Source organism: Lissotriton vulgaris, chromosome 10 (genome assembly GCF_964263255.1).
Source record: "Lissotriton vulgaris chromosome 10, aLisVul1.2, whole genome shotgun sequence".
Taxonomy (NCBI): domain Eukaryota; kingdom Metazoa; phylum Chordata; class Amphibia; order Caudata; family Salamandridae; genus Lissotriton; species Lissotriton vulgaris.
In genome coordinates, this window is record NC_141698.1 from 842,010,639 (window position 1) to 842,037,132 (window position 26,494).

General features: G+C 44.4%; 1 protein-coding gene across 1 annotated transcript in view; it reads left to right on the forward strand.

Annotated features, from left to right (window-relative positions):
* Nucleotides 1-26,494, forward strand: part of LOC147688873 (macrophage mannose receptor 1-like) — a 731,375-nt gene that overhangs the window by 52,544 nt on the left and 652,337 nt on the right. The window contains exon 2 of the mRNA XM_086941773.1: nucleotides 21,413-21,811. Within this exon, the coding sequence (XP_086797899.1) occupies nucleotides 21,413-21,811 (399 nt within the window). The remainder of the gene's footprint in view (nucleotides 1-21,412; nucleotides 21,812-26,494) is intronic.

Below are 26,494 nucleotides of genomic sequence, written 5' to 3' on the forward strand. Positions count from 1 at the left end.
GGGTGGAATGGGGCTCCCACCTCCAACAGATTTGGATGCCTCGAGGACGTGGATTGACTTCACCACTGGGCTTTTGACGCCTCCCCCTTGACAGATTTTCATTGCTCTCTCGCTTATCCCCCACCTTGTTCTGGTTCACCAATATCTCACAGGGTAAATGAAATACTGGTACCATCTCCATATCTCCCTGGAGATTGTATCCAAACCATGGGGGAAACCAAACACACAGAGAAGCAGGTTGCTGACTATCTCACTGTGGGTACATCTACTGATCATAAAAAAGAAGAAGATGAGCTTATCATCCCATGCCCAGCTGATATGCCACATGCAACTTGTTCACTGGTTTCAGAGGGTCTGTCCTCCTCTAACTACTGCCAGGGCAGGATAAATAGGCGTCAATTGGTCTCTAATCCTATTGAGGAGGGTGGGGCACCACGTACACTCTCGATACTGTCCTGGAATGTGGCCGGGTTGGCTAATAAACTTGATTCACCTGAGTGGGTGGAATTAGTTGAGGACTATGACATATGTCTGTTCCAAGAAACGTGGGCTAGAGAACAACACTTCCATACAGGGTTTGCTACCTTTGAGATCGTGGCAAAATGGGGTGGGAGGGGTCGTCCGCCCGGTGGTTTGTCAATCTGGGTAAGTTCCCACCTTGGATGCAAGGCAAGAAACATTGTAACCAACTCACCGGACTTTCAGTGTGTTGCCCTAGAGTGGGCATCCGGTGTCAGAGTAGCATTAATAAATGTATACTCTAGACCGGTTGGCATTACGGGCACTTCAGGAACTAAAGAGGAGTTGGCTGTGTTCCTCTGCCCATCACTTATAATGGGGGTGGACTTTAACATCCAGTATGAGCCCCTCCCGGATCATCTGGATGGTGTAGTCAATGAAGAAGATGATCTCTGGGAGATACCCACCTTGTCGGGCCCACCGGTAAAATCATGGTCACCCCTAGCCACTCAAATAATGTCCCTCACTCTATCCCACTCACTAAGGGTTTGCAATGGGCGGATTAAAGGAGACATCCCACCCCAGCATACCTTCAATAGACCAGGACATGAATCACTGATAGATTACCTCCTGGTCCGGACAAAGGATTGGAATAAAGTCAGGGACTTCACTATACTTAGAAGGACTGACAGTGACCACAATGTACTGTCACTGAGGTTCGCTGCTCAGGGTATGCCAACGTCAAACACAGACAAAAACTCTGTATTTCCGGAGGGTCTCGTTGCATCTAGCAACAGGCGCAGAATTAGATGGGCTACACTAGTGCAGAATCCAAAAAACACTCAGAGGATATATGAGGCAGTGGTGCCTGCCCTTGAAAAAGTCAGGGATCTCTTCCTTCAGTCACCAACTCCAGATAATTTCAGAGTGCTGGGGGATATTCACTCTGAGCTTTGCACCAACCTGGCAGAAGTAATGAACCCGGTGGTCGGGACGAAAAAGGGAAAGAAAAAGAGAGCCACATGGTTCAATGCTTCTTGTAGAAGTGCAAAGGCTGCCCTCCTAAAGTCCCTCAAAAACCGGGATACCCCTAGTAAGATCAGGTATAAGAGGATGGCCTACAAGCTCACCACCGGCAATGCCAAAATAGAATGGGACCAGCACAATTGGTCGGAAATGACGGCTGCCCTGGTATTTCATGATGCCCGCAAATGTTGGCAGATCGTCAAGCATGGTTCAGCTGAACCTATAGCCGCAGTAGATGCAAATATTGCCGCCACAGTATGGCAAGACCACTTTAAATCCTTGTATAGTGTGCCCGATTCGGGCCAACCAGGGAACCTACTTGATTCACCAATGGCTCAATCTCTACAAAGCGTAGTCAAGACGGATGAGTTTACCCTGGGAGAACTTAATAGGGCAATCCTGGACCTTGCGGCCGAAAAGGCGCCTGGCCTGGATAAACTCCCAGGTGACCTCTATAGGCAGGAGGTCAAGATCTGGGCCCCCTACCTGAGGGAGCTGTTCAATGCAATCTTGAACGGCATGACGATCCCCCCGACTTGGCTGGGGGCAGAGATAGTCCCTATATTTAAGAAGGGTTCGCCTCTGCTCCCAGCCAACTACAGGCCAATAAGCCTGATAGACGTTTCCCAGAAACTCTTCACTAGGCTACTATTGGATCGTTTATCGGAATGGATGTCGGATCATGATATTCTGAGTCCATTCCAGGCGGGATTTAGAAAGAAGATCTCCACCATAGACCAGGTCTTTCGGCTCGCCCTCATCTTCTGGAAAACGGTACAGCAGGAGGGTGGCAGCCTCTACACTGTATTCGTGGACCTGAGGGCGGCCTTCGACCTGGTCCCCCGCAGAAAACTCTGGGACGTGCTGACCAAACTGGGGGTCCCCGAGGGCTTGCTGGAGATGATTATTCGTCTCCATACTGCCAACTTTGCCCAGGTGAGGTGTGGCAAGGAGGGGGCGTTGTCAAACCGCCTGTTTTGCCTCTATGTCAACCGGGTAATCGCCCACCTCGGTGGGGTTGCCAACTCTGACACCCCTAAGTTGGCAGGCAGCAGGGTACCGGCGATAATGTTCGCCGACGACACCCTGTTGCTTTCAAAGTTCCCAATGGGGATACAGCGCGTCCTAAATGGCTTTGTGGAGTTTTGTGGGGAACATGGCCTAGAAGTTAACACCTTAAAGACCAAATTTATGGTCTTTAATGCCCCACAAAGGCTACGAACCGCCCCTACCATCAGCCAGACCAGACTAGAAAGGGTGCGTACCTTTGAGTATCCTGGGCTCCTGCTAAATGAGAATATGACCTGGTGCACACACCAACAGAAAGCACTACTTAAATTGGCCCACACTCGAGAGGGGTTATGAGGCTCATAGGAAACAATAGGTCATCTATCAAACCCGTCGGCCCACCACTCCAGATTTACAAGGCACAGGCAAGGGGGGCCGCCATGTATGGTTGTGAGCTATGGGGACACGTATCCTCTCCAGAATTGATGAAAGAGGAGAATAAGTTCATTAGGCAGGTGGTACGACTTCCGCCTAGCACGCCCCTTGTTCCAATGAGGTTAGATTTAGGGCTGCGACCTCTAAGCGAAGAACTGGCATTACGTCCCCTCGTTTACTGGCGCAGGCTGTGGGCAGTTCCAGAACTGAGCAGTTATAGGCAGGGTCTGCAGGAAGTTCTAGCCATGCCTAACGCTGGGAAAATTAAGTGGCTTAAATTTATTAGAACCGAGTTGGAGGGTCTAGGCCTATCGACACTCTGGTCTGATCCTCTATCTGCATGCCCACTAATTTCCAAAAAGAGACTGGCAAAGGCATATCACGACAGTAAATTAGCGGCACTCTGTCGTCAGCAAACTCTGGGCACATACACAGAGTCATTTTTATCTATTAAGGACAGCTATAGATTTGAACCAGCCTTTGACAAAATATATCCTCCTCTTCTTAGGAAATTATATTTACAATGGAGGCATGGGACTCTTCCCATCAGAGCTCTAACTAGCAAGTGGAGTAAATCACCAAATAGCCTATGCCCGGCTTGCAGAGTGGAAAATGAATCAGAACTCCACATAGTCTTTTTTTGTTCAGCTTACCACGCCTCCCGTAAGAAATGGATTATCCCCATATGTAGGAGCCTGGGGTTCGCGGAGTGCCTGGCCGCGTTTAGAGTTCTCAAATCAGATCTGACTGATCACATTGTCTTTGCTGTCACTAAATACTTAGGAGCAATGTGGTACCTGAGAAGCCAATAGCTTAAGGCTGGTCACTGATCACTGACTGACCGTAGAACAAAACCAGAAACTCTGTTTATAGGAAAAATTTTATGTACCCGGATGGATTGTGATGTTTTACTATTTTATTGTTTTAATACTTATGAAATGAATTATGCATATATTTTATGGTGATATAATTACCGAAATAAAGATTTATGAAATGAAATGATCAGAGAGGAGTAGTTTCTTTATGTTTGATATGCTTGGAATGGTAATGATAAAGCCTTCTTACTGGTGAAGTTATATTTAACATTACTGTTTCAGAAATGTTACTTTTTAAAAAACGGACATTTCTCTGTACTTACTGCTCTTTCTGCCTAACAGTCTGTTTCCAATACACATCTGGTTTGGGTGACAGCTACACTTTGTGCGTTCCCTCTAAACAGCCACAAACTCATGAAGATGAGGCTCTTCTGCATTCTGAGCACTCATCTGCATTCATCTGCATCCTGGTTGGTCTTCCTGGGCAGGGAGGAATGGGAGGGGCTAACATCAATAGGTATTTATTTCATTTATTTATTTTTATTTAAGAAGTTTTCTATAGCGCTGGACTGACCATAGGGTATCAGAGCACTTTACAGCAGGTGCATAGCAGATAAACACCAAATACAAAATAGAAGAGCAACATATTAACAGAAGAACGCAAAGTAACAGAGCAACACATTATAATGCAGGACAGTTTTAGCCTTCAGGATTCTTTGGAGTCTTAGAGCTGGAGCAGAGCTCGATGTCCGCTAGCTGCCCCGAGCTCTCCACTCCCTAGGGAGCAGTTGTGGAACAGGGTTTTGAGTTGGCTTTTGAATTCTACAAAGGCGGAAATGGTTCTGATGTGAGGGGGAATGGAGTTCCAGATTTTAGGAGCGCTTTCGGTGAAGGATCGATCCGCAGTTTTTTTCTTCTCGTTTTTGGTGGGATGAGTAGGAGGGAGTTTGAACTTCCCAGGTTCCTGGTCTGGACGGATTTTTTGAGTTTTTTCGCCAGGTATTCGGGTTTGCCGGTGTAAAGGGCTTTATGGGTGAGGCAGGCTGTTCTGAAGCTAATCCGCATTTCGACTGGAAGCCACTTAAGTTCCCTGAGTGCAGGGGAGATATGATCAAATTTCTTAATACCTGTGATCATTATGGCAGCTGCATGCAGCTTTGTTTTGATGGGAGCCAGATGCGATTTTGGAATTCCTGAGAGGACTGCGTTCCCATAGTCCATAGACAGTACCAGAGATCGGGTGGCCTGTTTGAGATCACTGGGCATAATGAAGGGTTTTATTTTGTTCAGTAGTCTGAGGTTAAGGAAAGCACTTTTGGCCGTATTCTTAATGTGTCTCGTCATGTTCAATTTTGGGTCTAGAGTGATGCCTAGAGATTTGACAGAGTCTGCTAGAGTGAGATTCCCGTTGAGCGCATCAATGGCCTGTAACCATTTGGCAATTTGGGGGTTATCTTCCTTATTCGAGATGAGGAGTGTCTCAGTCTTGTCAGGATTTAGTTTAAGGTGGTTGCATGTCAACCAGTGTTGGACATCTCTCAGTAAATCATTGAGTCTTGGAATGTCTTTGAGAGAGGTAGTTTCCAAATAAATCTGAGTAGCATCATTGTAGAGATGGAAGCGGATGTTGGCTGTTCTGAGTAGTTTGGAGAGAGGTTCCATGTAGATGTCAAAGAGTTGCAGTGATAGCACAGAGCCTTGAGGGACGCCCTTGTTGACTTGTTGGAGGTCAGAAGTGAAGTTTTTTATTTTAATTTTTTTTGTGTGATTTTGTAGAAAGGAGGAGAACCATTTGAGGACTACCTCACCAAGACCAGCTCTTTCTTGGAGAGCCCTTATGAGGAGTTTGTGATCTACCATTTCAAATGCTGCTGAGAGGTCAAGGAGAATGAGGAAGCAGCATTGGTCAGAGTCTAGTGATCCGTGGATATCGTGGATGATTTTGAGGGTCCCGGTTTCTGTGCTACATCCTTTTCTGAAGCCAGACTGATGGGGGTCCAGGAGGTTTATGTTGTCCAGTTGTTGGATTAGTTGATGTAATACGCCCCTTTCTAGGGTTTTTGAAAGAAGGGGGAGGTTTGACACAGGTCTAAAGTTGTTTAGATCCGTAACGTCTAGGCCAGGTTTTTTCAACAGGGTGTGACTTATCCCATGTTAAGGCAGTCTAGAACGAATCAGTTTTTCAGGGAGCTACTTATGATCGTGCTCCAGATCGGAGCTAAGGTGCGCTTCCGTTTTTTGATCAGATGGGGAGGTATGGGATCTAGGACATGAGCTGAGGGTTTGAAGGTGGAGATCAGCGTGACTATCTCTTGAATGGGGTGGAAATGTAGCCAGGAATAGGAAGAGGTACCAGGCAAAAGATCAAGCGACCCAGCCGCGGTGCTCTTCGTGGAGTGCGTGTTGTTGACATCCAGTGAGAGTTCAATTTTAGTGATCTTATCATTAAAAAAGTTGGCGAAGTTATCGCATAGTTCTTTGGACGCCTGTATAGAGGAGGACACAGGCTTGGAGGTTTGTTGTCTGATGGTGCTATAGAGCTTCTTGGGTCTGTTTTTGGCACTGTCCAGCTTGTAACGGAAAAGGCTGGATTTCTTGTTTTTGATGTGATTGTTGTACTTCCTACGGGCTGATTTGAGTTGATCGCGGAGGATGGAGGTAGGGTTATTTCTCCACTTTCTTTCTTTGGCTCATAGTTTTTTCCTTTCAAATTGAGGTCGGAGTTGAACCATGATCTGGATGGAATGGCTCAGCTCTTTTTCAGCTTGAGGGGAGCATGGACACTAGTTTTGTGTTGTAAAACTCAGTGAGTTCATTTGTGGAGAGATGGTCATTGGTGTCGGAAAGAAGCAAACTTATCCGTTCTTCAAGGACTCCCATGGGAATTTGAGAGAAGTTTCTCAACCATTTGGGGGGTCTTGCATAGGCGTTTGTAAGAGAGTTAGTTGGTTGATATGAAATAAGATCATGTGGTGGTCTGACCAGTCGACGGGGAGTATGTGATTGATTATGATTGTGTTTCTTTGAGCGATGATAGCATCCAAGTTGGCTCCTTTGTAGTGCGTCTCCTCCGTGCAGTACTGGATTAAATTGTTGTCACAGAGGAGTCTGGATAGCGATTGGATTAGCGGGTTGTTATTCTCATTCCACCGCAGGCACACACAAAGCACTGATTTACACACAGATAGCCTGTCAGACATACTGGGTTGAAAGGGATCCTTGTACACTACAGAGAGCTCCTTTGAAGTCACCCCTACATCAAAGGCACTTTTGGGTATAAGTACTGGATCTCAGACCCCCTAAAATCAGACACTTCTAGATCTTGAAAAGAACCTCTGCAAGAAGGACTGCTGTGCTACTTAAAGAAGTCACCTGAAATGCTTTTCTGGAAGGACTGCTTTTCTGTTGGTTGCCCTGCTTCCTGTTGCTCCATGACTCTTCTGGCAGGAGAGCTGGACTCTGCCTTCCCTCCAAAGTGAACTCTAAGGGCTTGCTGGCTTGCCTCATGTGTTCCAAAGTCTCAAGGACACAAAAGACCTCCTGCAATTCTGCTGGTGCTGTTGGACTCTGCTGTCTGTGAGTCCTGCCCCTGCCTGAGGTACCCTCAGAATTGGGTTCTACAGCTGCTTTCATCTAAAACCGATGCATCGTCACCACTGCGCCGATCAGAACTGACGCATTTCCCTTTGATGCCGGTGCAGACGCTATTCAATGACAGCGGTTCTGCAGCCTGCGCAGCCTGTCGCTGATGCTCTGCGCAGCTCGATGATGACCTATTGCCTTCACTTCAGGGAAGCTCAACAACAATGCAGTGACCTCACTGCATGGAAAGAATTGATGCATAGAGCCCTCAACTTTGATGCTTTGCTTCATCCAAGGTATATTAAAACAGGCTCTCTGTGGGTCCTGCTGCTGGCCTGCCCTCCATCGCAGTCGGACTAAACTATGGTGAGGATTTTGTAGGAAATGCCTTGTGCTGTAGGCAGATGGAAGCCTTGGCCACATACGACAGGAACCTCTATCAGGTGTCATCTGTGAGTGTGATTCCTAAGTCTTGTTCACATCTGTACCAGGGTTGGAAAGGCTACATAAGGCCTCGTAAAGGGGGGTGGTGCCTTTCCTGGAAGAACCCTTGGTAAACAGCTGTTTAAGAAGTGTATTAGCTTTACTACCATTATCTTTCACCGTTTGTGTTTTCGCCCGGTGCAGGAGTTGATTGAGGTGAAACTCGTCTGCTGCATTCAGGTGAAAGAGCTACCTACGAGTGTGCCTATGCAGTGTGAAACCATCCTAAATAAGGACCCCCAAGAGTGGTGGCACTCCCTCCTCCAGTCTGCAAAATGGGTATCCATCATTCCCAGCAGGAACTCTGAGCTTTGTAGAAAAAGGGAAAAGGGTTATATTTGCCCATTTGTAAGTAGTTGATTGTATCCCAGTGTCTCAGGAGAGTAGCAGTAGCATACAATGGTGTCTGTGGGGGTGGGGAGTGGTCACGGGTCCACATGCACACGATGTGGAGTAAGGGGATGGTGAAGCATGTCTGTTTGAAGAGCACACAGTGTTTATTATTGAGGAAAGTCAGTCAAGAGCAGATTGCAATTGGGAAGCGTGAATGTAGTATCCTATGTTAGGGAACCCTAGAAACCCCGTCAGTTGTTCTCTTATAAAGTGTAGCTCTGAGTATTCTGGGCATCGAATTGTGCCACACAAATTGTAGTACCTGTTTTTGAGCATGGAGGATAGCTGCTTCTCTACTGCTCCTGACTGTTCTTCTACAGCTGGGAGCACCGTGAATCGGGAGGGACTCAGAGTCCCAGCAGCCTCAGCCCTGGCAATGCTGTCAATGCGCATAAAAGCGCGCCTGGAGTCCCGCGGTGTGGGACACACTCGTGGGCGCATCCGGGCCAAGGGCGGGCCCGTCCACACCAGCCAGAGCCCGGAGGAGACTGGACCGGGCCCACTCTCTGACATCTGTGCGCTGGGACTTCCTAACCAATCCCATTAAGGTACTTTATTGTAGTCTGGCTAGATTGTGTGTCTTCTATTTTTCCACATATACCCCTCATATTCATGATCAATAGCTAAAAGGAAGGCTCGAGCCAAACAGATAGGGGGGAGCATGGTGGGAACACTAGATGCGTTTCTAACAAGGGTAGAGTCGGTCTTGGCTCATGAGATCGCTATAACTGAGAGATGCCTCTCCCTGGATTCCTCAATTGCCCGGAAACACTCCTCGCAGAATTTCAGCGTTTGCGATCGCAATTTAGCTGTGTGCAATGCAGGTAAGTAGAAACCCACTCGCAGAATGAAGAATCACAACATTTGTGATTCCCTATTCTGCGCAAGCATTTAGAGAATCACAATTTGCAATTCCCTAAATGCTAACCTGGGAAACATCGCAAATTGCGATTTTGCAGTAAGGAATGGCAAATTACCACCTACTGCAGGTTGGTGGTAAATTGCGATTTCCTTGAAAAATGTAATTTTATGCATTTTTCAAAGTGCCAAGTGGCACACATACATGCCCTTAGGGCATTTATGTGCACCACATGTGCACACCTGCACATTTCAGGGGTGCAACAGGGTGTCCTTTAGGAACTCTTGCAACTTTGAATGTGTGCGCAATTTGCGAGTACCTATTGGCCTCTTGGTCTATAAAAATTAATGGAAAGCCATTCCTTATTTGCAACTCGCAATTTGCGAGTTGCAAATAAGGAATGCGCAGGAATCGCTAAAGATTGCCAGATTCCTACCTATGTAGCAGTTTGCTAGCCCTTAATAGCGATTCACAAAAAATGTCTATTAATGACTCGCAAAATTGTACATTCATACATGTGCCCCTAAGACAGGAAGGGACTTCGCTCCTACTCAACTCCTACAACAACTTTGATCCAAATATGTATTTAATAGCTGAGGAAGTGAATAGGGCAGTTAATAAGATTTGTAATGAGTTAGGGAAAAATAAATCACCATGTATCATCTGCATGGGTGATTTTAACCTCCCCCCTGCAAGTTTACCCAATACCGAATATGTGGCCTAGTAGATCTGCTGGGTTATCCGACGTATCATTTTCTGCATAATAGTTATGGTTGTACCTTAAATAGGTTCCTCTTCACCAGAGACATGACTTTAATTGGTGATCACTCCACAGAAAACTTTCTCTCACGAACATTTCGAGTTAACCATTGATTACATAATGATCTCTAATTCCCTTATTGGTAGGGTTACAGATTTGGTTTTCTGGTTTAACCCCTAAGTGATCATCCAAGATTAACTTGTGGAGTTCTCTTACCTCCTGGGAATGAGAAAAAGCAGCACTTAATGTAATCCTACCATAGTAGCCAGAATAAACAGTTACCAGTTAAAATGGACCCAAAAAACCCCACACAAATTGGTGATACACAAATCCCAACAAAGTATCATTAACTGTTTAGATCAATATTTAGCTCCAGTAGATTTAATTTCTTCCTTTGAAGACCTTTTAAATCATATAAAAGGGGCACTTACCCGCCAGAAGGAATCTAAGTCAAGGAAAACGAAAGGCTAGTTTGATACTCCATGCACCCAAGCAGGGATGGTTCTTTATAAGCACTAAACAACCAACCTAGAAATAGGGATCAAATCTCTTTAGCACGGAAGGTGTACAAAGAAGAGAGAAAGGAAAGGGAAAGATCACTGAGGGAGGAAATATGGGCTAAGTTGGAGCAGGCCTTCATGAAAGGAAATAGTAGAGAGTTTTGGGATCTAAATAAGTCACCTAATTTCAAGCCTAAGGTTAAGCCCTCTCTGGACATTAATGTGGGCGAAGAAGAGTGGGTGGCTCACCTTCAGAGTATTTTCGGTCCCAATGCTCATGCTGCTACATCTGCTCCCTTCATATATTCTACCAATCAAGAAAGGCTATCATTCTAGCTTGTAGAGGTAAGGGAAGGGCTGGGAGCCTGTTCTCGAAGAAAAGCACCTGGACCAGATGGGGTCCCAATAGATTTCTTTCAGGACAACCTAGATCTTTGGGTCCCGATAGATTTCTTTAAGGACAACCTAAATCTTTGGGTACCCTTACTAACTAAAGTCTTTTAATAATATAGCCCGGAGAGTTCCACCAGTCTCTTTGAAATCTAGTATAATTGTTCCTATATATAAGAAGGGTGATAGGGGGAGCCCTAAGAGTTATAGGCCAATCTCTCTTTTAGACACAACTGCAAAATTAATGGGTCGACTCCTCTTATCTAGGTTGGAGCTATGGGTAAAGGAGAAGAACATTCTTCTTCCACCGCGAGATCGCCGACATACACAAGTGCTTCGACGCACCAACCATGCACCCAATCACCGAAACAACGCCCCCCACCACCACCCTCTGCAACTGGACCCTGGTCAGCACCGAAGACACCACCCACACGATAAACACCATCCACTCCGGATCCCCTACCGACCCCTGCCCCCACCATGTCTTCAACAAGGCCGGCTCCATCATCGCACCCCAACTCCGGAACATCATCAACATCTCCTTCAACACCGCCACCTTCCCGGAGAGTTGGAAGCATGCCGAGCTCAGCGCCCTCCTGAAGAAACCGACAGCAGACCCCACCGACCTCAAGAACTTCCTCTTCATCCCGCTCCTCCCTTTTCCTGCCAAAGTCATCGAGAAGACCGTCAACATACAGCTCGCCGCCTTCCTCAAGACCAACGGATCCCTCGACCCCTCACAGTCCGGTTTCCGAGCCAACCACAGCACCGAAACCGCCCTCATCGCAGCCACTGACGACATCAGATCCCTGCTTTACAACGGGAACCAGCTGCCCTCAGCCTCCTGGACCTCTCTGCAGCATTTGACACAGTCTGCCACCGCACTCTAATACAGCGCCACAGGAACATCAGAATCCAAGGGAATGCACTGGAGTGGATCACCTCGTTCCTCGCCAGAAGAACCCAGAAAGTGCGCCTCCCCCCGTTCCGATCCGCGGCCACCGAAGTCATCTGTGGCGTACCTCAAGGTTCCTCGCTCAGCCCCACCCTCTTCAACGTCTACATGAGCTCCTCGCAACCATCGCACGCCAACACAACCTTAACATCATCTCATATGCCGACGACACCCAGCTGATCCTCTCCCTCACCAATGACCCGGCCAACGCCAGAGCCAGCCTACGCGAGGGAATGAAGGACATCGCAAAATGGATGAAGAACAGCCGCCTGAAGCTGAACTCAGACAAGGTGGAAGTCCTCATCCTGAGATCATCCCCCTCCGCCTGGGACGACTCCTGGTGGCCCCCCGCCCTGGGCACCACACCAAAGCCAACGGACCACGCACAAAACCTGGGCTTCATACTGGACTCCGCCCTCTCAATGACCAGACAAGTCAACGCCGTATCGTCATCCTGTTTCAACACCCTGCGCATGCTTCGAAAGATCTTCCGCTGAATCCCCACCGAAACCAGGAAGACGGTCACCCAGGCACTCGTCACCAGCCGAATGGACTACAGGAACACCCTCTATGCGGGAACCACCGCCAAACTACAGAAAAGACTTCAACGCATACAGAACGCCTCCGCACGACTCGTCCTGGACATCCCTCGCCACATCTCCGCCCACCTGAGAGACATGCACTGGCTCCCCGTCAGCAAGAGGATCACGTTCAGACTCCTTACCCACGCACACAAAGCTCTCCACGACCTTGGCCCCAAGTACCTCAACAACCGCCTCACTTTCTACACGCCCACCCGCCAGCTGCGATCGACCAGCCTCGCCCTCGCCACCGTACCACGCATCCGCAGAACCACCGCCGGAGGAAGATCCTTCTCCTATCTGGCTGCCAAGACATGGAACTCCCTCCCCATCCACCTGCGCCTGACCCAGGACCATCTCTCCTTCAGGAAGCAACTCAAAACCTGGCTTTTCGAGCAGTAACGGAACCCCCCCCCCCTCACCAGCGCCTTGAGACCCTTCCGGGGGAGTAGCGCGCTATACAAATTGTTCTGATTGAATGATTGATATGCACTCCCAGTGCGGGTTCCAGCAAGGAAAAGGGACAGTTGACCAATGTCTGAACCTCTCCTTGATTGTGGATAAATACACTAGAGATAAGGGTGGGAAACTTTACCTTGCCTTTATGGATCTTTCGCAAGCGTTTGATTGTGTTTCCCACTCTAGGCTCTGGCACATAATGAATGAGATGGGCTGTGATCCAGTAGTCATTAATTTCATTCGTCAGCTATATTCAGACGCTACTGCCTCAGTGCATTATGGGCAAAATGAGGAATGTACCCGCCCTTTTAAGATCCAAAGGGGGGTGAGACAGGGTTGCATCCTGGCTCCTTTCCTTTTCTCATTATCTACAAACGGAGTGGAAAAGGCGCTTGTGAATACAACTCTGGATGTTCCTATGGTGACTCCCTTCCAGTGCCTATTTTGGCTTATGGAGATGACGCTGTACTTATTGCCGAAATGGGTTAGGCCTTCAGACTCTCATCTTGGCCTATACGTCTGGCATGGTTTCACTGGACATCCAAGTTAATCAATCAAAGTCCTTTTTAATTGCAGCAGGGACAGGAAGACATGATAAAATACCCAGCTTTTACATGGACTCTGGGAAAATCGGGATAGTGGACTAATTTCCTTACTTGGGGGTCCTTCTTGACAAAAATCAGACGTGGCAACAATTAGTGGAGGGTAGAGCACTGGGTCTTGAAAGAAGTCCAACTGCGATCAAGGCTTTCTCAAAGAAACTAGGGTCTAAGCCATTAAAGCTATTGAAAATAAGTTTTGTAAGTCTTTGGTGTCCCTACCCCAATCTTATTCAAATGATATTGTACACATTGAGTTGAATTTACCCAATATTACTGACTCAATTAAGTTGGCACCTATTCTCCTCTGGTGCTCTATCTGGAATAAGGACACTTTGACCCTAACACATATATTATTACTGATTGCCTAAAATTGGAGATTGTGTTAAAATTAAATGGCTGACTTATGTAGAGCGGGAATTGACAAATATGGGCCAAAAAGAACTGCTTAAAGATCCTTTATTATGTAAAAGAATATCCAGTGGGAAAATTGGTGGATATTTTTATTAAGAAGGCCCAATATTTTAGAGCAGAGTTCTAGCTTAGCAATTGGTCCCTCCCCTGATAGACGGTGGTTACTCGTACTTAGTGGCGTAACTTATGGAACACCAAGAAAAAGATAATAAGAACAGAATTACATTCTGACTTTCTAATTGATTATTGCAAAAATGGGATAATCCCTAAAGGACTTCAGGTTACGAATGAACCGGGAATATTCATTGGGAACCATGAATTTATAGAAAAATGGACCCTCATTGCCAATCAATGCAGCCGTGACTGGATGCTTTTAATAATAGAGACAGCGTCAGATATACTAATCATAGAAAGACAAGAGCTGAAAGATGTAGAAAAGAAACAAACTGAAAATACGGCACTTGAGGATGCCATTCAGAAACTGGAGGATATCCAGAAAGACGTCGATGACTACAGAGATTATCTATTTAACAAGAAAAGCAATAAACTAAGAAAAGATGTCACCAAATATAATCCTGTACTCATCTATCCATACTTACAAAAAGACTATTATGAACGCCCCAGAGAAATGCCCTAATATCGCAAACCCTGGCAACAACACCAGGGTCATAATTTCCAGAAGAAGAAGGTCAGATTCTTTGACACTTCGTACACTAGCTCTGACAGTGAACCAGAAACACAGAGCGACAATAGAAACAACAGCAAAGATAAGGAAACTACAAAAGGCCCGAATAGGGACTCTCTTTCTTTTTTAGAACAGCGACTCAACTTTGTCCAACAGAGAGGGCGAGGCAGAGGGAGAGGCAAATATCCGCCTCAACCTCAGTACCAACAGAGACCCTACACCAGGAGTCAGAAAACCTGGGACATTTAAATAAAGCTCCTGTGATCAATCTATCTGACACAGAACTGTCCGCTATAGAAATTAAACTTCTTGAGAAAGGGTTAGGATATGCGATTGCATCACCAGTTGATAGATTTAGCCTTGAAAGGGACCTTCAAACTTTCTTTAGAAAGGTTAGACTTCAGTCATTTTTTGAGGACAAAGATAGGGCCCCCTCTCTCAATAAATCTGGCCTTAAGCCTAAATCTACCTGGACTCCCCATATTGGACAAGTCAATAAAGAGATTGAGGCTTTTTAAACAGTTGTAACTAAAAGTGTCTCAGATTTACTTGATCAAAAAAACTGGATTGATTTTAATTTGAATAAAGAGGAAAAAGAGGCCCTCACTAAATTAGAAAACTGCCAGATGTTAACGATTAAACCGGCAGACAAAGGCGGTAGCATAGTAGTGATGTCGACCACACAATACAATGATAAAATGATCTCACTTCTGGAGAATAAAGAACATTACCAAAAATCAAGTAGGAAGGATTGGTCTGAAATTCAGAGCAAGATTAAAAGAATGTTAGACTTCGCAAAAGAAGGTGATATCATTTGTGATGAGGAATATAGATTTTTACTAAATATTAACCCCACAGTTTCAGCATTGTATGGACTACCAAAAGCCCACAAAAATCCTATAGACCCCCCTATGAGGCCTATAGTGTTGAGCATAGGATCACTAACAGAGCCTCTGAGTAAATACGCTGACATCTTTCTGCAACCATATGTAACCAAGCAGAAAGCGTATATTAAAGATACAGCCGCCATTATTAAAAAAGTAGGGAATTTACCCTTCAATCCAGAAACATAATACCTTGTAACACTTGATATCGAGGCGTTATACACAAACATACCTCAAGACAGTACCATAGATATGGTTAATACTCTACTGTGACAAAGTGATAATGGCCCCACCCCTCACGAATCATTTATTATTGACTGTGTAACCACTGTTTTGAAAAACAACATTTTTATATTCAATAAAGAATTTTTTTAACAAATTAAAGGTACCAGCATGGGAGCCACCTGTGCTCCTAGTCTGGCATGCCTTTACATAGCTCAATTTGAAGAGACACACATATTTAATTCTTTTGCCCTCTTTTTTGAAAATATTTCAGTTTGGTCCCGGTATATAGATGACGTTTTTTTTATTTGGACCGGACCATCAGAAACTTAGAAGAATTTATCTCCTGGTTAAATCTAGGTGACAATAACCTCAAATTCACGGTTCACCATGATCAATACCAATGCAAATTCTTAGACATAATAATAAAACACGACGAAGGCAACCTACGGGTAGAATTGTTTACAAAAGAAACGGATAGAAATACGATGCTCCATTATAAGAGTCATCACCCACCCTGCCAAAAAAATTATATTCCCTTTGGACAGTTTTTAAGACTGAAACGTAACTATTCTCAGAATAGCGATTTTTTAAAACATGCAGAGGTTTTAACTACGAAATTCCTGAATAGAGGCTATCCAAAACGCATGGTGAAACAGGCATTCAAAAGAGCGAAGTATTTCAATAGAGAGAATCTTTTCCAAGATAAAATTAAAGAAACCTAAACCAATAAACAGTTAGTATTTGTAAGCAACTACAGTGGAATAAGCAACAAAGTAAAAAACATAATAAATCGTAATTGGAATCTGGTGACCAAAAAGAACAAAGAAAAGGTTCCTAAACCCATGTTTGCTTTCAGACGTAATCGCACCATCAGAAATAGCCTAGTCCATACTTACAGGGAGGATAATAAGATGACCCAATTGAGCATTGACAAGAAAACCACTTCCTGTAGGGACGTTTCCCTGCAGTAATTGCTCAAATTGTACAAATATAATTAAAGGTGACTGTGTGGAACATAACAAAACAAAGCACAGAGTAAAATCTTTTATTAATTATAGATCAAAAAATCTATTTAATTATCTAATTAAATGTCCCTGTGACTATATATACATTGGAGAAACGACCCGTGAAAGCAGGTTGAGAATTAATGAGCATAAATCTGCCATCCGCTGTAACAAAAAAGGTGCCCCCCTGACAGATCATTGGAAAATAGCAGGACACAGTATTGAAGATTTAAGATGGTGTGGTCTAGAACTTACCACTCTCAATAATAGAGGGGGCAACACTGACACCAAACGGAAAAAGCGTGAGCAATTCTTTATGTCTAGATTCAACTCAGTGAGAGAAGGATTTAATACCAAAGAAGATTGGGAAAGCATCCTATAAGACGATGGAGGATGTCAAATCCTCCTAAAAAAGCCTTAAACCAGATATACGTCCCATGGAAGAGATAAGTCAAGAATATACATTAGGGTCGCAAGTATTAGTTTAATATTAACTATTAATATACTGAACAAAATAGAACCCTAGCGTAGACACATAATCCCTAAGTATACTATATATGCTATAAATAATACTGAACAAAATAGAACCCTAGTGTAGACACAAAATCCCTAAGTATACTATATATGGCATAAACAAATGGGATTCGTGAGCGCCTTGATCATCAGATGTAAAGCAGCGATAGATGTATAATGGTTGCTTAATGCGCATGTAGGCGGGATACTAATGGTGTTTTAGCGCAACAAAGAAGGAAATCATACAACACATATATATACTAAGTGCTGTCCCAAATGAAGAGGGTATGTCAAACAAAATACGGCGATACAGCGATAATTGTCCACATTTTTACCCAAATAAAGTTTTGTTGTGTTTTCGACATCCCATATCCCCAGGAGTCGTAAGCGATTAAAACTACAATTGTAGTCCCTGGAATATGCTGCACATTTCAGTGACGTCTTAGAGACGGCGTGTTTCCGCAAGAATATGCCCAAGTATTGCCACGAAAATTCATTAAAAAAAGCAACAACCAGACAGGAAGTTTTTCTCTTTCCGAACGAGATTACGGGGAGCCGTGAGGGGTTCAGGGAGGCCGATTCAAGAGATTAAGGTAAAAGCTTTCCCCACGCTCCCGATTTTGAAAAAACCCACTAGCCTAAGTCAGAGCGGGTATGTGAACTATAACACTAGATAGTGTAAAACTCCACCAGAATGTGAGCGGTATAGCCAGTTAGTATAACGCCGTAAAAGATATGGCGTTCGTAATTTAATTTAATTCATGACAGCCGACACGCTGCCAAATTGATATTGCTCATGTAGTGCATCATGAAATAATGTATGCAATTAATGCGGGAATATCCAACAATGTAAATTGAGCCTTGAGAATTAGATCTGGCGGTCATACAAATTATGAAGATATATATACTATAATTAATTTCAGGTCAATTGAATGAGAGACCGCAAATGAAAATACAGCACATGTAGAAGTAAAAAGAGTCCATTCACGCTGCTCTGAGGGCTTCATATCCCTGTCTTCAGGGTAAGTACTATGTCTTGAAGAATCAGTAGATCACTGAGGGGTCTTAACATCTTTAAACATTTAAACATCAGATTTTTAATTTGATGTTACAGACAACTGCGGATTTCCGGCTATGAACGATTAACACCTGACGATGATACACGCAATATAATAAGGTCAGTAAGGTCTCACAATCTAGAGATATGACAGAGCTTGAATAGTGAACCATCTGAAAGACCCTAATGTATATGTGTGTCTCCCTATAGTGATACATCTCAAAACAATAGGGTGGCCCCCTCCAGTCTCATCCTCACCACAGAGCACCCGAAATTTAAAGATAACATCAAATGAGAGGGCCAGTTAAAAACCTAGGCCCCCCTTAGTAAAGTAAAAAGCCGAAATTGAAAAAACCGGCCACCTAATTAATAGTTGCTATCGTTAATTTATTTCCCCTTCAGCAAGGAAACTGTGGCGTAATTGTCAGAACAGAGCCTTTATTCTATGAGGCATCAAAAACAAATAACCTTTAATTCCAACGAGAGGCAGATCAAACTATCGTAGGTATGCACAATGATTTATCTGTATATGCTACCTTAGAGTGACTCAAGTCACTTTGTTTCCAGCCTAAATGTATAACCCCTCGTAACTCAACCACCATAACTAAAAAAAACAGGATTGTATATATATGTAGAAAATACAGTGTGATAAAACATAAATATATGCTTGTATAGACTTGTGCCTTAGAGTATGAAAAAGGAAGTGTTTCCAAAGATTAATGCTTGTGTCTAATTGTATGTTTTCTTTAAATAGAATCTTGTCCTGATGAAGGTGATATCGTAATAAACCGAAATGCTGCATCGACAACTTTGAGCTTTGTAATTTTAAATGTTCTCCATGTGTATTGGCATATTTTTAATGTATGGCACTGCACTGCTGTTATCAAACATTTATTCTAATTATTTGTAATAAATTGTTCAAACTTTTTAAAAGAAACACTGTTTTTTTAATTCATTGTTTTTATTGTATGTTTAAAATTGTATATCTTTTTGTGTGGTTGGTTTCTTGAGTTATGAGGGGGATATACAAGAGGTCCTTTCAAAAACTGAATACCAGGACTTTTTAAGTTCTTTATTTCAATCCTCCTTGTACCAAATTGGACTATTAAGGAGACCTCCCTTCTTTTGTTATTTTTACTCGTACTTAGTTGACATTCCACTCCCGCAACATTAGTTTATTTTCACCCGTTTTTGTCTGAACCTCCTCCCATTAATGTTAGGTTTCCCGTCAAAAAGATTTAAACACTCTGATCTATCAGATTGCCCTTGTGACTGAACTCATCCCAGTTTGATTTGCACCTTATGTTTTCTGTGGTTCTTAGAAAAAAGAACAAAGGATTACATTGTCCCGATTTTAAAACGGTTTAATCTGAGACAGTGTTGAGTAGCATAATAATATGTAAAGTTATTACCCGACCCTTTAGTCTGCTATGCAGTGACACGCTACTGGTGGGCGTGCATGGGTAAGAGGAAACAGCTGGATCTGGGTTTTAGATGATGAATTTATATATTTTAAGCAATTTGTAATTTAATCAAAATTTCATATGCTCCGATACATTCGTTACTGTCTACTCAGGGACACTGAAAATGATAATTGCTCTGATACTTGATTGAGGAGGAAATGGGAATGAATTGTCAATTTTATTGGTTTTGTCTAAATAATTTTTATGTACTTTTATGATCTTAATTGGCAAGATCAAATAAAGTTTCTAAATTGAAACTGAAAGAGTATGGAGGATGTTGGGACGGATCCATAGCGGCAAAGTGTGCGTCACGGACAATAATCAGGGTAGATAGTTCATTTTCACGCTATTTATGCGGCCCAGCCAGGAAATCCCATGCCTACCACAGCCGTAAGGTTCCTTAAATAGGGCCTCTAGCAAGGGGGGTATGTTATGTTCATTAAGGATGCAGATAGAATTAGTAATAAAGATCCCAAGATAATGTGAGGAGGCGACCTCCAACGCCAGGTCATAGGAGGAGAGCAAGAGTCGGGTCCTGTGGGTGGGGTTACATGAGTACCTTTACCCAGCACATCTTTGCACACATTATTTGTCTCCCCGGTAAAGTGCTGTGAGGTCCTCGCATGGGACATTTTCGAGCTATATGAATACAGCCAATAAAAAATTGGATAGGATTGCAGGATTTTCTTTCTCTGTTCCCATATAAAATCAATGAAAGGGCAACTGGCCTGTGAGATTGCCAATGAACATTCAGTATTGTAGAGATCCTTCCTCATCTGGGATTCTTTGCTCTTTTGCACCGAATAAAACTATCATGTGCCCTTCCATCTTTAAACAAGCATTGTTAATGCATCGGTTTCGCCTATGTTCTGAATAATATTGTGTTTTTAACAATCATCGTCTAGGACGAACAAAATAGCTTCCTGACAAGTAACATGGTGTGGAAAAGATGTGGGACAGTGGCCAGAGCTGTTGGCTCAATTGCTGGGGATCCCAGTTCGAGTCTCGGGGGTGCAATATCCTGTGATTCTGGGCAAATCACTTAATCTCGCCTGATAAGTTGCAATATAAAACTGCTGCAAGACAACAAAAAAAAGAAGCAAATCGTTATGAAAAAATAGATCCACCAAAGCGTATGTTAACAGTTTTTCAGCTACGCAAAACAGATAAGAGAAGCAGAAAAATATGGTACAGCCAATATAAACGGAGGAAAACTAAGTGGCATGCACAGGAACCAATGAAAATCCAGGAAAGAGATGGGGCGGGATATAAGCCCCATTTAAGTTTATATTAAAAATAATAGATTTCAAAAGCACAGCGCAAATGCTGTGTAGGCGAAACCTAAAAACACAGTCTACTGTATCCTTGAAAACTAATCATGAGTCTGAGAGCACTGCAATTTAGTAACTTTAGATGGAATTTAGAGCACCGAATGGCGACAATGACCTGTACCTCTGTAATCTCTTAGCGATTGAATAAATAAACACTCAAACAAAGAGATCAAAAACAGCACTGTCTTATGTCTGTTGAATACACTTCCACTATTTTGTTTTTTTTTGGCAATAACGTGTTGAACATTTTTTTTTATTTGCTGGTGCAAATGTTATGTATAGGAATATCACAGGCAACAACGAAAACGTATTAAATGGTGCAATATCATGGTAACATTAACCGATGCCTAATTTACAAGGGACAAATGAAAATATGTGCAACAGTTTTTTTCAACAATATATTCAATATTCCTGATATAAAACTGTTTTCTTTATGCAACTTGCGGGTGTTTACTGGGGACTTCTATTTTCACCCATAGTAAAATGTATATTTCCATTTAAAAACCTCATGATTTTATGATTTTCTTTGCAGATTCCAGTCCATTCCTGATATATAATGAAGACCACAAACGCTGTGCACAGTCTTTTGAGAACACTTCGGTCACAGTTGCCATATGCAATCAAAAGAGCCAATCACAGCAGTTTCGGTGGATTTCAGAAAACCAGCTCATTAACATGGAGTCAAAGCTGTGCCTAGGAGTGACATCAAAGAAGGACATGGCGTTAGTTGCTTTGTTCCCTTGTGACTCCAAGAATAACCTTCAAAAATGGCAATGCAAAAATGAAACTCTTTTTTCAATCCAAGGGGAAAATTTGTACTTCAACTACGGAAACAAGCAGGACAGAATTCTCATATTTAAAGGGGCAGGAGGCTGGAGCAAATGGAAGATTTATGGAACCTCCGATGATTTGTGCTCTCATGGTTATGAAGGTACATTTTTCATTCTTTTAGAAATATAAAAGATTTGACTGTGTTTTTCACACATTAAGGGGGTGTTCTGTCCTTCTACAAGTATTCTGTCAGTGTATCTTTCATAGTAAGGGGAAATAAGTTATTTGGGAAATCAGATAATGTCACAATATCTACAAAATAAAGTGGAACTGGCAACACATGATCTCTGACCTCCAAAAAGGTAGACGAAGCGATTTCCACATCATGACTGGTCTCTGCACATTTTAGCAAACCTTTAAGTGTAATTATTGCTGATGGTAAATTGAATACGGGCATGATCCTCGGTGAACAATGCCTAGGTGTATACCTAATACTTTGTACCACTTGAAGAACAAACGTAGTCACATGGCTGGCAAATAAGTAGTGGATTGTCTTTTTTTTCAATCTAGTTAAGGGAGTGAAAAAATGCCTGGTATACTGGCCGAGCTGTGTATCACATGAAAAAAGTGGGGAATAAGTACATTAAGAGGAATAAGTGACAATGTGATCCACCAGCAACCATTTTCCAAGATAGTAGATTCTGCGATAGAAATGTTTGCATGACTAAACTTGTGGGGAAAACCTCGTAGAGTATAATTGATTTTGTCAATTCAATACAAATTTGAATGTCTCTAAGAGTTGTGAAATAGTATTTGTTAGAAATGGGGGTTGCTAGTTGGCAATGGTTTGCACCTTTGTCCAAATAGGGACCCTTCCTTCTAGTCAGGATAAGGGGGATACACTACTGAAATAACCCCTGCTCACCCCCATGGTAGCTTAGCATGAGTAGTCAGGCTTATCTCCGAGGTAGTGTGTGAAGCATTTGCACATAACCAACAGTAATACAGTGAAAACACTAAACAAAGGACATCACACCAGTTTAAAAAAACATAAACAATACTTTATCTGTGCAAACAAGACCAAAAATGATAAAACCAACATGCGGTTCTCAGAAATATCAATACTCAAAACAATAGAGTTCCTTTAAGTCAATAGCTCCGTCCGGGACTATCACGCAGTGGCGGTGCGTCCATTGGGGGCGTTGGGGCATTGCCCTACTAATGCCACGGCCCCAAAATTTCTTTGTTCTACTTTTCCGACACTAATTCCACTCAGACTCCAGTCCTGATTGGAATTAGCGCGTCTGAGAAGTAGTCGAACGAGGGACGGTGGGGTGGGGGCGGGGCTGCGGCAGCACTCATTCAGGCAGGGTCAGGGAGTTGAGTGACAGACCAGCAGGCAGCGCTCCCAGCAACAGTGCGCATGTTCATTTTTTGGGCTGATCATTTTTATGTTCAGCCCGAACATGCGCACTCTAAGCTGCACATTAGGAAGACTGAGGGTTTGATGCCGCAGCCCCTCGGTCTCCTAATGGGCAGGGAATATCCCTGCCCTCTACCAATCCTCGCGGCGCTGCTGGAGCAGCGTCATCAGTAGAGGGGTAAGGTTGACACTGCAGACAGTGACATCGCAGCTGAGGCTGTTCCTGTTTACTCCTGGGTCCCGCGCGCTCTATTCAACACTCGACAGTCGAGTCGTGCAGAGGCGGCGTGGACCGGTAAGTTTTCATTCTTTTCTATTACATTATTTTAATTTTCCCCGGCCCCCATCCCCAGCCCGTGCGTTTATTTGTGTAGCTTGTTCCAAAAAAGCATGATCCAGTAAGGTACACCAACAGCAGGCACATGTTTATTTTTTTTCACTGTGGAGATTGTCCGGGTGTTCTTTGCCTGGGGTGCTCCCACCTGTCTTGTGAAATTGCGGGGCAATTCCAGTTGTGGGTTGGTCTTTGGTATCTGGGGTGCCGTCTCTTGCTTTTCTGGGACAGATGGCCATTGTTGTGAAACTGGGAGGCAGTCTCTGAGTTGACAGTGTTCGATATCGTGCCTCCCCGGCCTAGCCATCAGTGGTGCGAGTGTGACAGGTGCAGTTGCACCGGTGCCCAGATGCCGATCAGGCCCCCTGAATCCTGACTACACTGCTGCTCTTTGCTAACCAATCCGAGTTTGTCGGGAAGTACAGTAGTGGTGGTGGGGGGTAATCCCTGCTTGCTCAATTGCCCACGGCACCCTTGCTACGCCACTGCCCCTAAGGGCTCTCATTCTGACTGTGCGGATTGTAGTAGTGGTGCTTGTCCGGCTGTTGCACATTCTGGAGGGGAGGGGGGGCCTATACAGGACCTTAATTGTTAAAAAGGCCTTGTGTGTGCTTCAGAAATGGACTTCACTGAACTTCCTGAAAGACGGAAAGTTGACACGTTGGGTGCGGTCTGAATGGAGTCCCTTATGTGGGGTGGCCCCTCCCGACAATGTCCCCGAAGAAAGGGGAGATCTGAGTTTCCATACTTTCATCTGCCCCCACACCGCCGTCTCAAACACCAGGGATGAAAGTCATCGTGAACAGAAGCCAAATCGTCGCCCGGACAGTTTTCTCCTCACACTTGCGCGGTGCCGATTGCAGCTGTTTGTTACCCAGCATACTGTGCCTTATGTTAGTTTATTGGTTTAGTGCACGATTGACATAAACTAAGAACTTTGAAACCACAAGACTGTGAGCAAGTTACACATAAAACCAATCAATCAATCAATCAACTCATTTATATAGCGCACTACTCACCCAGAGGGTCTCAAGGCGCTGGGGGAGGGGGGTCCGTTACTGCTCGAACAGCCAGGTCTTGAGTTGCTTCCTGAAGGTGAGGTGGTCCTGGGTCAGGCAGAGGTGGGTGGGGAGGGAGTTCCATGACTTGGCGGCGAGGTAGGAGTAGGACCGTCCCCCTGTGGTGGCTCTTCGGATGCGGGGGACGGCGGCGACGGCGTGGCCGGATTTCGAAGCTGGCGTTTGGGAGCGTAGAAGTTGAGGCGGCTGTTGAGGTATCCTGGGCCTTGGTTGTGTAGGGCTTTGTGTGCGTGGGTGAGGAGACGGAAGGTGATTCTCTTGTTGAAAACAAGTTGTTGCTATTATTATCATTGTTATCTTTATTATTTTCAGGGCTGCCTAGTGGCCGTGTCTGTTTAGGGAATGTTTTCATTCAATCCTGTCTTTTTAAGGGCTTGGAAAGCCATCATATCGAATGGCAAATTAGAAAAAACAAGTACCAGCGTGCAATGTGCTTTTGGTTCAAAAGCTAGAGCTGGCTCAAGAGGCTGAGCGACAAGGAGCTTCCCGGAAGTTAAAGGCAGAACTGATGGAGAAATGATATAGACCCGAAGATTGTGCTGGGGCTTGTGTCATTAGGTAGGAGTTGCACGTGCTGGTATTGTTTGGGGCCCAGGAGTCCTCGCTAAGCATGGGCGAATTTTGCGAATCTCGCGTTCGCGAATTTTGCGGATTTGCGAACTCGCAATCCGCAAAATCCGCGAATTCCCGCGAATTTGCGGATTTTTTTTTTGTGTTCGCGCGTGTTTCTGCCAGTTCGCGAGGGTTTTTACAATTTCGCAATTTGCGAACTTACCTGTCGGGTCGCAAGTTTTGCGAACTTGTTGTTTCTACGTGTCCAGCCTGTTTGGGACACTCTTCTTCATCACTGCCACTCTCTGTCACCACTGCCACTCTCTGACTACTCATGCCACCCTCTGGCCCACCCATGCCACCCTCTGTTTCATCACCACACCCTCTGGTTGTCCAGTGTACATTATTTTCGGCAAAGCAAAGCACACCTTCCCTGCCTCAAGTGACCTGAATTAATTTGGGGCTGATTAATGTGTCACAGAATATTTTTTTAGCTGGCACCTGCTTCCTTAGTGCTTCCTGATTAGTGATCTTTTGCACTTGCTAAGTGCTTTCATTGTTGCAAAATTAGTTACAACACCTGCCCTGCCCCAACTGACAATAATGAATTAGGGGCTGATTAATGGATTTTAACAAGCAGCCTGGCTCCTGCTTGTCTCCCTTAGCTGTAATTCAGGACCTTTGTGGCATATGTGTAACTATTCTGAGGTTCAGAGCAGGGTCACATAATAGTTGCAACTGGCAACTGAACTCTGGAGGGGCCCCTCAGGAAGCACTACAGGAAATGGCTACTAATGATGAGCCTGAACTTTTGAACCTGGTAAGTAGTTTCAGTTTTGCTAAGATCGTATTTCTGCAATTTAGCACTTACTCGCGGGGTGCGAAGTTGTACTGGCAAGCCGCGAACTCACGCGAACAGTGCGAGCAAGCCATAAAATCCGCTGCTCGCGGATTTGCGGATTTTGCAGGAGATTCGCGGATCTCGCGGATTGCGAATTTACCGAAAATCCGCAAAATCCGCGAGCGAAACGGATTTTCCGCCCATGCTTAGTCCTCGCGTGCTTGCCTGTGACAATGGTGCAAGGGCACATTGTCAGAGTTTTGCTTGTCCTGAGTGTTTTTGCAGTCCAGTCCTGCATGTGTGTCCTGAGCTGGAGAAGTGGTCTAGTACTTAATTTGATAGCTTTTAAGTTCGGCATATGGCACTTTCCAGCCGTCCTGAAGCATCAATGCATACTTAAGTACCTTCCTCATCTGTCAATGTTACTCACCCCCTTAAAGCTGTGCGGAAAATGTATGTGAGAATCAGGCGCGCAACACCCATTGGGCACACGGGGCTTCAGCCCCCCCCCCCCATTGTGTGTGTCAGCCCGGGCGGAGACAACTTCGCGGCTGGCGAGCATTTATTTGCAGCCGCACCCGAGTGCTTAACAGGTCTTTAAAACTTCCCTTGTT